Here is a 12,863-nt window from a genome sequence, read left to right on the forward strand (position 1 = left end):
TAAGTACGAACGTCGTTATCCTAATTTCTCGAATTAAGAATGTATTTTTTTTCTAGCTGAACATCTCCGTGATCAGCTTTTATAACGCGCCTTGATTTTTCGGGTCAGCTGAAGCGGATGTACAGAAATGATTAAACACATCTAGTAGGCGTTACGTTTGTATAATATTGTGCTGGTGCAGGTTTGAACATCACGGTATACAAGACGAACAGGAAATGCACAGTACAGACAGGAAAACAGGCCAATCAACAAGAGTACAAATTCATTGGAGCCTCTGTGTACACGTCGCGCTAAGCCTAGCGTTACGCAAGATTGAAAACATTCCAACGAAAACACGAGGCCTGTTTTCCACATCGTCTCATTTCTTTTTATTTACGACATCTATGACAAATCATACACGACTAATTTGACAATATTTCCATAATCCGCTTATAGCACTCAATAAATTCACTTAAAATGTCACATAAGAATGGGCACACAAAATTAACGAGGTTGGTTCGTAGTAAAGCGTCAAAAGTCAGTGACACATGAAGCTTAATATAAAAGGTGAGACTTCAATGATAAGGTTAACGTTGGAACGACGATGTTTGGGTTAGTATAGAAAGTGATTTGGAACGCGAAGTTGAATTTGAATGTATACGTGCACAAATAAATTGGGAAGGGGGCAGTGGTGATATGTCAGATGATGTCGCGGTGACACCGAAAGTTTCGCATGCGAGGTGGTGTGATGGTTATGTTACTTTTGCCGCAGCCACACGATGGCATAGTTTGTACAAGAGAAATGGCTTCATCTTCATTTCGGAGTATTTATTTGCCAGATTAATCCTCTCAGCCATACCCACTTAGTCGATATGTTGCTTATTGGTCACCTGCTGCACGGCTGCTTCGTGGAACTGTGCAAACTTCCTGATGAAATGGATGACGTAACATTTATACAGTACATACATACAATTCTCACGGTGTCGGATGGCCCCTCGCGACCCATTCACTGGGTGTAGTCGAGGTCGTAGGTAGGTAAGGCGGAGCTAGCTGACACGTTTTATTGCTGCACGTAGGAACAAGCTAGTCACCACTTTTATTTTACGTTGTTTTTCTGTCCGGGCGACGGAGAGTTTAAGGTGGGGCCGTTGCGCTCACCAACTGCGCAAAACGAAGCCGAATTCAACCTGCACCACGAGTTCTGGATGAAGCATGCACTCATGTTACATGTGCACGTTAGATTTATACACTGGCGTTTGAGCACCTCAAACGCGGTAACGTTTAAAAAAAAAAAGGTTGTAAGAAGGCGCTTCCGACCAATATCCGTCATTTCATACAATGATCAGCTACGACCTTGGAATCATCGTTACGCGACGCGCTTTCTTTTTTTTTTCGAACTCTCGTTACGTCGCAAACATGGCCATTAACACAGAGTTTCGCAACGAGAGACGTCGGTTGCCACCACTTTACATTCTTGCCAAAAGCGGCTCGCGGAACATACAGCGAGCCAAGTTGTTTCGAGGTTCACGCTTTTCTAGGTAGCGAGCACAATTTACCTTAAATTAAGATGTGTCTCAAATAGCCCTGGCGTGATAACTGGAGTTAACTGGGTTGATTCCCCCATAAATTAGAAGTACGCAAAGTATATGGGATCCAAATATATGTGCAAATAAGGTTTCAAATAGCGTCGTGTGTCCAGTGCATAAGACGCCGGACGTACGTTCAACAGCTCTTTCAATTCATTGTAAAAAGAATTATAAAAGGCAAGCATGGTTATATAGCCGTTGCTTAAACTAAAGCAAATTGCTACTGCACGCTCTATGCGTATAAACATCGCGTAAATGCCTGCGCTTAATAAAAAAAGGGCAGAGTTATGCTGCAATGGCGAAGCAATGAATGTGATAGCAAGGAATTGAAATGTCACAATTCTTTCAGCTTCCCGCCGAAGCCCAAAGAAGGGCGCTCGAAAAGGACGCGCAGGTATACATATACAGGACACGCATAAACTAACAACTGTCACACTTGTTGCGCCTCTGTGTTTGAACAACTTGCTGCAAGTGTCAGACGATCTTAGATATTTCTTCTTTCGAAGTGCTTCCAGATGTGCGCGGCGTGCGTAGTGTTTTTTGTTTGTTTGTTTCGTTCCACATCACCAGAGGGTACAGAAACGGGCTACCTTATTGTGCACGTCCAGTTTTAAAATTGGCAGAAAACGTAGACGTGTTGCGTGATAGGAAACACGCTCAAGTTACTCCGAGGTCTGCATACTGCCAGCGGTAAATGGTATCCATAAATAGTTTACCTTTATTACGCTGGTGCATGCATGGTGCGTAATGTAATGGTATAACGCAGTGCGCTGTGGAGCGGGGTATATATATATATATATATATATATATATATATATATATATATATATATATATATATATATATATATATATATATATATATATATATATATATATATATATATATATCCGGGGCATGACGGCGACGACAAAAATTAACGAAGAATGCCCATATAATTGCTATCGCAATCAAAGGTTGCCATGCTTAGAGTGTACATGGCCAAATTAACACATAATTAAAGCACGCGCTTTTTTTCTCTACACGAGCGCAAAGAACAACATGGCATTAAACGGTTCGTTTGCACGCCGTACATTTAGCTGAGTCAAATATTAACATGGTAAAGTGAGGCAACCGTAGAATGAGCAGTGTATGAAATGTCAGTCTCGATGAGGTATGTAGCCAAATCACGGTGCATTATTCGATCCAGACAGACTTTGCTAGTGTTAACGTACTAGCATTAATGAAATTGGTTCTTGTGAAACATCCGTCCAAAGCATAACGCAGTGTCTTCATCTGTTCTCGCCGTTGATCTCGAGCACCAGGCGGTACCCGTGGAGGCTGTTAGAAATTTCACGAACAATTTCCTGGATCTACATCACTGTCTTGTTTCCAATCTGCACGACAGAAGAAAAATGCCCAGCACTACGCCCTGAAAGGAAAGAAAAAAGTAATTGATCATCGATTGTTCCATATTCACTATAACTCGCGCATTAAACTTCTGACAACCGATGTTTCTTGTAAAATACTATGCGCTCTTCCAACGAGAATATAAGGTTGCTATTTATTCACAAACATAAACATATCGAATTTACATGCAGATGGGTGGGTGGGCGTACAAGTCGGGACACCTAGTAACGCCCCAATATTACGTATAAAAACCGGTATGGAAATACAAAAGATAAGATGGCTAAAGATATACCTTTTTTTTTTCGATATGCTGTAAGGCTTCCCCACAAATCTTGAAAATTAATGATACCTATATGTTAGATGAAGGGTAACTAACTGGGTTCCCAGAGAAGGCAAGCGGGTTAGGGGGAGATAGAACAGGTGAGCAGATGAGATTAAGAAGTTTGCCGGTATAAATTGGCAGCAGTAAGCACAGGACCGAGTTGACTGGCGGAACATGGGAGAGGCCTTTGTCCTGCAGTGGACTTAGTCAGGCTGCTGCTGCTGTTGCTGCTGCTGCTGCTGCTGCTACTGATGATGATGATATGTTATATCTATATATTAATTCCAAGGCAGCCGTTATGGGCAATTGACTCTAAAGTCCACATGTGCGTTCGTTTGTGCTGAAGTGAAAATGAGGCTGATATAGATCTCACTCCCTTCTCATCAGTGCAACTCAAACTCCTCTTTTACTTCTAATATAACTTGCAATACTCTAAAGTACAAACTTGGCCGAGGAAAAAAAACGCAGCCATTGCGACCACAGTATACACTTAATAGGCGGCCTATGCCTATGTCGTGCGGCTCATGAAAACGTAGAAGCAGAGTGATATGTACTTGAACTTCTTGGTTAATGTTCTTTGTAGAATAAGCCCTACTAGTCGACAGAGCGAGAGAAAGGACACAGACCGCAGTGCTGTAAGCTGCGCCCTTTCTTTAGTCCCGTCGTTCGCAGCCGTTTTCGTTTCACCTGAAAACGAACGACTTAAGTTCGCCTATGCTTTGTAGGCCACGTGGTGCCTTGTAGTCCACGTGAACAGTGACTTCGAAATTGTTGATTTGATATGTGGGGTTTAACGTCCCAAAACCACCATATGATTACGAGAGACGCGACTTCGAAATTGTCGTCAACCCCGTCACCGTAGCACAGTGGCTATGTCATCGCACTAGACAACACGTGTTCGCGACTTCAATCACGACCACGCCAGCGATTTCGGAGGCGGTGGAGCGCGAAAACGCTCGCATTCCGCAACCTGGTACGTGATAAAGAACGTTAACCCCGTGGTTAAACCTATAGAGTGTTACAACTACGCTGTCACGGTAGCCTCAAAGTGAAAGTCTGTCGCATTAAAATTGGCAAGTTTTAACAGATTTACAACAGTTGACGATGGTGAAATGTGCCCGTGACATGAAAATCGACGTACAAGCTGCATGCAAAAAGAGGACAATAGTGAATAGTTACCTGTCACCAACAGGAGTGCCCCTTTGATAGTGGATCCCGAGAAAACCGGGAGCATCTAGCAATGGTTGGCTTTCAGGTACGAAACCACCGCCATAGTCTCGCATTTCTTTGGTGAGCGTTGTTCCTCTATTCTGGAGCTCCGGTACGACGCTCGGCTCATCAAACTGCGCACAGAGTGGGTCTTCATGGCACCCTCACACACTTGTTGATGCTACGAAATAGTACGAAGGTCGACAGCTGGGCTAATTGGTATGACTCCACATAGACGTCAGACTCTGACCGGGCGGCGCTACGAAAAACGCCGCCAACAGCGCCCTCATCGCCGCGCTGGCCATAACTGGGTAGTGCAGAAAGAGCCGTCCGCAAGCGAACGTGCATACATGCCCTCTTTCGTTGGTGTTGAGGCGCGGTTTGGTTTCCTGAAAATCAAGGACCAGGCAAGCTTTTTCCGTCAATGCAACCCTCACTTCAGAAAAGTGGAATCTCATCAAAGCGAGCTGCGGGTAAAATGCAAAATATGTCTCAGTTATTTAAGCACGCTGCGACTCGCAAATTGAGTGAAAGCGAGCATTGCATGACATAAAGTTCGAGGCAATTAAGGCCTCCAACGTGCGTTCAGACACGCCTAAATTCGTCAAATTTGGGCGTTCACGTGATAACAAAGGGATGAAGTACATACGCGAGCAATGTACCGTACGATCAGTGGCACGAAGCCCGCTTTATCAGATGGCCCCAGCGATTTGCGCCCTTGCAGTTACATTCTCCACCCATCTCTCACTTCCTGTGCGTTGAACTCTTTTATTGCGCATCCTAGAATGTTCTGTTTACGGTCGTCTTCCGTTTGAATGTACTGCAAATGGGGATATACGCGTGTCGGCTTTCTCGGTGCACAACGTAAGGCAAAACCGAGGCCTCCGAGATAGCTCCGGCACTCGCGCGGAGACCAACGACAAGTAAAACCTGATTGAGGTCACGACCGACAATTTGTGATTTGCCTGTATGTCAGCCTTTGCTAATTAAAGCCAGAACTTAGATAGTTCAAAGCTTACGTGCGCAATGCTTTGTGATGGCCACCACTTCAGATTATCGGTGGTGTGTGCCATGTTTATCGCGTGCGTCACCTGTTGCACGGCGCGCACCACGGTCAGAGGCTATGTTAAGCTTCATAAACAAGTTACCACGATTCTCCGTCGAGGCTACTTAGAACAATAACAGGAGACCTACATTATCACGCTTTTTCATGCGACCGGCTGTGGAGAACGCGAGCAATTCGCTTACCCAACAGGTTTGCAACGTCCCGTATCCGGAGCTCTGGCCGTTCTGCTTCGCGACAGCTACGGATGTCGGTGAAACTGAAATCACCCGTGGCAATGCACAACGCAACAGTAGCGTCGACTGAAGTATTTCTTCGTACAACACGGAGCTGTTGCGTCTGCTCTTGTTTTCGCCCTCGTTCTGGCGAGTCAACCAGCAAGCACTTCACGGCGGTGCGGTGACGCATTCGACAAGAGGAAAGAAAATCATAGCTCATTTTTTTTATTAGTATTCCCTGAGCAAATACGACTAATATTTAGCTCAATCGTTCTTTCGCCCACGCTAGTTGCACCTGGTTGCGCAGCGAACTGTACAAGAGAGTCGGGCTTTGCACTACCCAAAACTGCACCGACAGGTGACGCTACGTGTCTGCGAAACTCCAGAGTCTGACGTCCATTACCTAAAGCAGCGCAAACTTCAGGACGAAGAAGTGAACACAACGAACGCTTACTCAAAACTGCAAGGTTGATTACAATAAGCTTAAAAAGAAAAAAATAACACAAAGACGTGACGCGAACGAACTTTGCAATCGCCGCCACGTGGGAGTCTTGCCGACATGTGCTGCAAAGGCAAGATTTCTTACCTTTGCACATGTCAGCACTTGCCTTTTTCTGTCTGTCAACACATATTGGCATTATCCAACAATACGCATGTGCTGCGACACAATGACAGTGTTCTGTGTGTGTAGATAGTCCCAATGCTGCAGTGAACAGAGCAATCAACCAAACCATTACCACCATCGACATGCTACAACCATAGTTTTGTCGTCATCTTGAACATAAAGAAATGATCGGTGAATATGAGCACACTAGCGAATAAAATGGAAAATAAACGAACATGCCTATGCATCACGTAACACGAGTCATTAGCATTTACTAGCATTTAACTCACCGCTTCGCAACCTGAAGGTTGTGCTCCACCTTGTACGATGCAGGGCTGTGTGGACGTCTCTTCCGTGCAGACTTGCCCGCCCGTGGATGATTCATCGGCACATCGACCAATGTCCGAGGGAGACTCAGGCATTTGAAGGTGTGATCTCTTATTTCGAGTTACTGCAGCAGGGACTGCGCCTAAATAACAATGCAGACCAGAAATGTACACAAGCCTTTCACAATAAATACTGTCGTCGTACGTGGCTAGAGGAGCGTAAAAATATATTTATCACTGGCTACTGTATGCCTCAGGCTACTGCTACAGGATACCCCTGGGCTACGAACACAAAAGTTGCTAAAGGGTAAAATAAAGTGGGTATTTTAAGCACTGAAGAGCCTGAAATCGACACTGAACAAAGAAAGAACACTGAGTTGTGGGACAAGCGCTTGTCCTGCTCATCAGAGTTCCTTTTCTGCTTTGCGTCGAATCGGCGCAATCCGGTATTTTTTAAACTTGCGAATCAACATGCCCAGCAATGAACTTTGTTAAACGGTGTATGCTGGCACTCATTCATCTTTCGTTAGAGCAAAATCTGCAGTGGAGTAGAGGAAGCACACCAGTTGGAACGACGTTTATGCTGTAAGCCTGGCTGGTTTACGTACATTTCGTCACTCAGAAGTCATACTCTGTCCACCCATTCAGTGTCTTTCTTTCGCTTTGCGTAGACTGTCACCCTTGTGAAAGTAGTGGGTTTGACTGTCATTGCAGGTGGCCTGCGCTAAGGTGGGCGACCCTTTTTTTTTTCTCACTCGTCGGGAATTACGATGACGCCCGTAAAGACGCCCGCCTATTTAACAAGAGTGAGACTGATCTTTCCCTGCCTGGCGACCACCTGTATTTCTGAGACATGGTCTACCCCCTCCCCAACCCTCGAAAGAAGAAGACGTATTTAGGTAATAAATAAGCATTTCTTGCATCATCTAAATTTGATTCCTGTTCTCGTAACTTGCAGATGCGTTTACTAGGCTTCGCTGTAAGAACTAAAAGGTAAAACGATCTTTTCCCCAACTTCCCATGAAAGGTAGCTTCTCCACACAAAGACTATGCATGCACAGAAGCAAGAGCTAAAGAGGCTCACGAAAAAAAGGAAAAAGAAAGAAGAGGCATTTGCACACACGGACAACCCGTACACACTACCATCAAAATGCTCAAAGCGTTCACCAACAACTGTTCGTTCATTGTGCGAACACCCTCATTTACACATTAGACGGCGCATGAGCGATCAACGTTGTCAAAGCCACTTACAACGACAACAAAAAGGGATAATAACGACCGAGATCTTTTACACTGCATAGGATGGGTTAGTAACAATACTACTAATAAAGCTGCAGAGCTTTCGCAGACTAGGTCTTAAACCTCTCGCGTGGGGGCTTCGAGGGCATGCTACTCCACTACCTAATAAAAAAAAGAAAGCACCTAGTAGAGATACCGAGAGTTGATTTACCTGGTGGTACTTAATTAAATCTCTTTCATGCTGATTCACACAACCGCAATTTTTATGCATGCGAGAACAATTATTTCACAGTTTTCTCAAATTTAGTGTACCTTTAGGTAGCATATACAATACCTTTAGTGTCGTGTAAAAATCAGCGCTCTCAGGTGCCGTGTAGAGTTACTGCATATGGTACCCATAAAGTAACTCTACACGGCACCTGACAGTGCTGGTTTTTACACAGCTCAAGAGTTACTGTATAGGCTTTGTAAATGTAGCATATGCAGTAACTCTAGTGCCATGTAAAAGCCAGCGCCCTCTTTTATGCCTGCCCCCTAATTTGTTCCAGCAGTAAGTTAGCTTATGAACATACGGCAGAACATTCGGCTTAATCTTTGAGGACTTCCTTGAACCCGAATATAGAAGCTGAGCTGAATTTTACAGAAGCACGCTTCTATAAGGAAAGATTCCCCGCGATCTGCATCACAGCTATCGAGTGCTGACGTAGGAATTTGACGCAGCACGTGCATCTGCGAAAGCCACTGAGGATAAAAATGTGCTTTGGGATTGAGCATGATTACTGAGGGTAGCGTACTTGTTCTGGTACGAGGAAATATTTCGCCCAAAATATGTATAAGCGGACGCATATAGTATAAAAGTTCTCAAAACCGCATTAAAAAATTAAAACATAGCCGCAAGGACGAAACACTGAATGCGTGCGTAACTAGCTCTTCACACGTAAAGGTCTTGCGGCAAGTGCGCAAACGCAGTGCATATAAGGAGCGACAATGTCATTACGTCTTGCAAATATATTTTAAACTACGCGCTTTCGTTGCGGATTTTGCGCACGTCTACCTCTATACCCAATAGCTACAAAGAAAGCGATGATTTAATCGCACAACATCACTTATGCGAAATATTGATCGCAAATGCCACTTCTGGGCATCCGGCGACACGATATTACACGGCTATCACACCAGACACATACGCTAGTACGAATACACAGTGTCATCGCTCACTCCGACTTGTGATCTGTTTTCGGTGACGGTGACCGCGTATGACGGCTAGCAGAAATTCGTCTACTGCACTGTTCAGGCTATGGAAACGCGCACGTTGGATAGCTTTGTAAATATTATCGAGGCGAAGGCTGTCGGTGCCTCTCCAAACGCGTAAAGTGGCTGTCGGCGTCAGTACGAGTGATGTGAAATATGGATGGTTGGATAGATGGATATGGCTGTACCCTTTAGATCGGGCTGCGGCTAGCGCCACCAAGCCGTAATACTTAATGAACCCAAAACTAGATTTATTTTTTTTTTCTTAAAAAGTGAGTTTGAGGATTCGTACTTTGCAGTGAAGAGTTTAATTTTCACTCGTGTCTTGACTTTAGCCACCAATCAGATAACCTCCTTCTAGTTAAGTCTATTTGCTTAAAGTCTATCTTGCCCTCCCGGTCCCTAAACCCCAGTGCTTTGAAAAACTCTGCGCCATCATCCTGAACTATCGGGTGAAGCCCTTTACAGAACATTATCAAGTATTCGGCAGTTTCTTCTTCCTCTCCACACGCACTGCATACTGTGTCTACCTATTCGTATTTGGCCCGATATGTCTTGGTTCGCAGTACTCCCGTCCTTGCCTCAAACAGTAGAGAACTACCTCGAGTATTATCATAGATCCTTTCCTTGGCAATTTCCTGCTTAAAAGTTCGATAGATCTCTAGTGCGGACTTCTTAATCATGCCCATTTTCCACATGTCAGTCTCCGTTTCCTTCACTTTCTTCTTAACCGATAGTTATTTTTGGTTTGGCCACCTGCTGTTTTCTAAGTATTTACCAGTCAACTTCCTGGTTCGCTTCCTCCATTTTGTATCGACATTCTTCATGTACAAGTAGCTGAACACCTTCCTAGCCCAACGCTCCTCCTTCATTTCTCTCAATCGCTTCTCAAATTTTATCTTGCTGCTAGCTTCCCTGCCCTCAAATGATGTCCATCCCATATCACCTTGTACTCCCTGATTTGGTGTATTCCCGTGAGCTCCTAAAGCAAGCCTACCTATTCCACGTTGCTTAATTTCTAATCTTGCTTGAACTTCTGATCTCATGCACAAGACCGCATTGCCGAACGTCAGCCCAGGAACCATGACCCCTTTCCATATTCCTCTCACAACATCATACCTATTGTAATTCCACAGTGCCCTATTTTTCATCACTGCTGCATTCCTGTTACCTTTAGTCGTCACGTATATTTCGTGTTCCCTCAGGTACTCGGTCCCATTGCTTATCCATACGCCCAGATATTTGTATTTATCTGTTATCTCTAGCGTGACCTCCTGTATCCTAAGCTCACTACCTTCGTTGTCATTGAAAATCATGACTGCTGATTTTTTCTTACTGAATCTAAAATCTAACCTATCTCCCTCATTACCGCAGATGTCCATCAATCTCTGCAAATATTCCTTGTTGTTGGCCATTAGCACTATATCATCTGCGTACATTAATGCTGGCAGTGCCTGATCAATAAGTTTTCCTTGTTTGACTAAAGAGAGGTTGAAGCTCAGCCCACTACCCTCTAATTTTGCCTCTAATCCTTGTACATCATGAATAATAAGGGTGACAGGGGGCACCCCTGCCTAAGCCCCCGTTTTACCTCTGCAGGCTTGCATACCTGTTTTTCCCACTTTATAACTACCTTGTTACCTTTATAGATACCCTTTAAAAGATTAGTGACTACATGTTCCACGCCTAGTGTGTCCAGTATTCCCCACGATTCCTCTTAAACCACGCTATCGTACGCTCCCTTGATATCCAAAAATGCTAGCCACAGGGGCCTGTGTTCCTTTTCTGCTATTTCGATGCACTGCGTCAGTGAGAACAGATTGTCTTCCAACCTCCTGTGTTTCCGAAACCCATTCTGCAGTTCCCCCAGCATCCCCTCATCTTCTATCCATGTTTGCAGTCTTTCCTTTATAATCTGCATCGCCAGCCTGTAGACCACTGATGTCACTGTTATAGGACGGTAGTTGTTTATGTCAGCTTTGTCCCCCTTTCCTTTATAGATCATGCTCATCCTGCTAAGTTTCCATCCATCGGTAACTTCACCATCGATTATTATTTTGCTCACTGTCTCTCTCAAAGCCTGCTTAGACTTCGGACCTAATGTCTTTATCAGCCTAATTGGAATGCCATCTGAGCCTGTTGATGTACTACTAGGAACCCTTTTCTCAGCCCTTTCCCACTCTCGTTGTGAAAATAGAGCCATTGCACCACTTGATTCGTCCTTGTCTATTGTGGTGCATGAAGTACTTCTTTGTTGAAATTTTTCTGTCACCCTTGTTCTTATATATTCAATAGCTTCGTCCCCTTCTAGCCTGGCACCTTGGGCTGTAGTTATAAAACTCTGCTCTAGGCTCGTCTTATTTCTTAGGGAGTTTAGATGGTTCCAAAATTTCGCAGCTGCCTTTCTATCTTTTTTATGTACTTCTGCCAGCCACTGAGCTCTCTTTCTTCTAATCTTTTCATTGATCAGAAGGGATGCAGCCCTTCTACAGCTTAGAAAGGTTTCCCATTTTCTTTCAACATCATCTGTCGGTTCACCCCGCTGCTCAGCATGTCTGTGTTCCCTAGAGGCTTCCTGACGTTTTGCTATGGCTCTCTTAATTTCCTCATCCCACCAACTTTTAAGTTTGTGTCTTCTTTTCCGGGGTGACTTGTTACGCGTCTTAGCAAGCTCTAGCTCAAAGAGTCTAATTAGATTCGTGTATGTCCACACTGTCTTATTATCCTCCGTGATTACTTTCTCAATTTGTTTAGTGGCTATTTCAATTTGCCTTTCTGAATAAAAATTTTCCTGTAGTTGCTCATCTTGTCTCCTTCCCACTTTCACTGCTCTTCCAAAACTTAGCTTGATACGTTTGTGATCACTACCCAGACTTCTGGAGCCACCTTCATCTATGTGCATTCCCCTGAGCTTATCATACATCCTATGTGACATCAGTGCATAATCTATCGTCAACTGCAGCCTTCCTACCTCCCATGTTATTTGCCCTTCACACTTCTCGGTACTGTTGCGAATGATCAAATCAAGCCTTTCACACATATCCATGATCATTTTGCCTGTCGGGTCGGTATACCCATCTATATCTTCTATGTGCGCATTCATGTCTCCTAGTATAATAATCTCGCACTCTCTTCTTAACTCCTCAATGTCCTTTGATATACACTTAACCATTGCCTGATTTTCCTCTCTGGCCTTTGCTTCCGTCCACAAGTACACAAAACCAAGGAGTGTCATTTGACCTGCCACTTTCCCTTTTAGCCATAAATGTTCCTTGCACTCCTGCTTGACCCTTTGCCAGTCTGTACTTTTATGAATGAATGCCCCAATACCACCCCCTTTTCTGCTGCCTTCTATTCTATTACAATATTCCCACGCGTATTCCGGGTTGTTCGGAGGTTGTTCCATGTCCTTGAGATGTGTTTCTACAAAACCATATATCATCGGCCTCTCTTCCCTTAGCTGTTCTTCTATCTCTTCCCACTTCAGCCTGTTCCGACCACCCTGCATGTTAATATACCCTATGTCTGAATGGGCTCGGCGCTCGTGGCTACGTCTATTTATGCCCCGGACTCTACCTATCTTAGACATTGGTGCCACTTTGGAATCGTATATGTCCATAACACCTGTCGAAGAATCTCCCTGGTAGTTTTCCTCGTTACTAGCTATCCTGCACCCC

The 12,863-nt window shown here is 44.3% G+C and overlaps 1 protein-coding gene across 3 annotated transcripts in view; it reads right to left on the reverse strand.

The window, feature by feature from the left end:
- Positions 1–2,551: 2,551 nt before the first annotated feature.
- LOC119160090 (uncharacterized) overlaps positions 2,552–12,863 on the reverse strand; it is a 61,805-nt gene continuing 51,493 nt past the window's right edge. For 2 of the 3 annotated variants that reach the window (XM_075882033.1, XM_037412822.2), the window contains exons 8-10: positions 6,661–6,839; positions 4,456–4,619; positions 2,552–2,976 (exon numbers count right to left, since the gene is read on the reverse strand). In XM_075882033.1, the coding sequence (XP_075738148.1) occupies positions 2,970–2,976; positions 4,456–4,619; positions 6,661–6,839 (350 nt within the window). In that variant the 3' untranslated portion in view covers positions 2,552–2,969. The remainder of the gene's footprint in view (positions 2,977–4,455; positions 4,620–6,660; positions 6,840–12,863) is intronic. The other variant, XM_075882034.1, reaches the window with a different exon arrangement.

Source organism: Rhipicephalus microplus, chromosome 2 (genome assembly GCF_043290135.1).
Source record: "Rhipicephalus microplus isolate Deutch F79 chromosome 2, USDA_Rmic, whole genome shotgun sequence".
NCBI classification, from domain to species: Eukaryota; Metazoa; Arthropoda; class Arachnida; order Ixodida; family Ixodidae; genus Rhipicephalus; species Rhipicephalus microplus.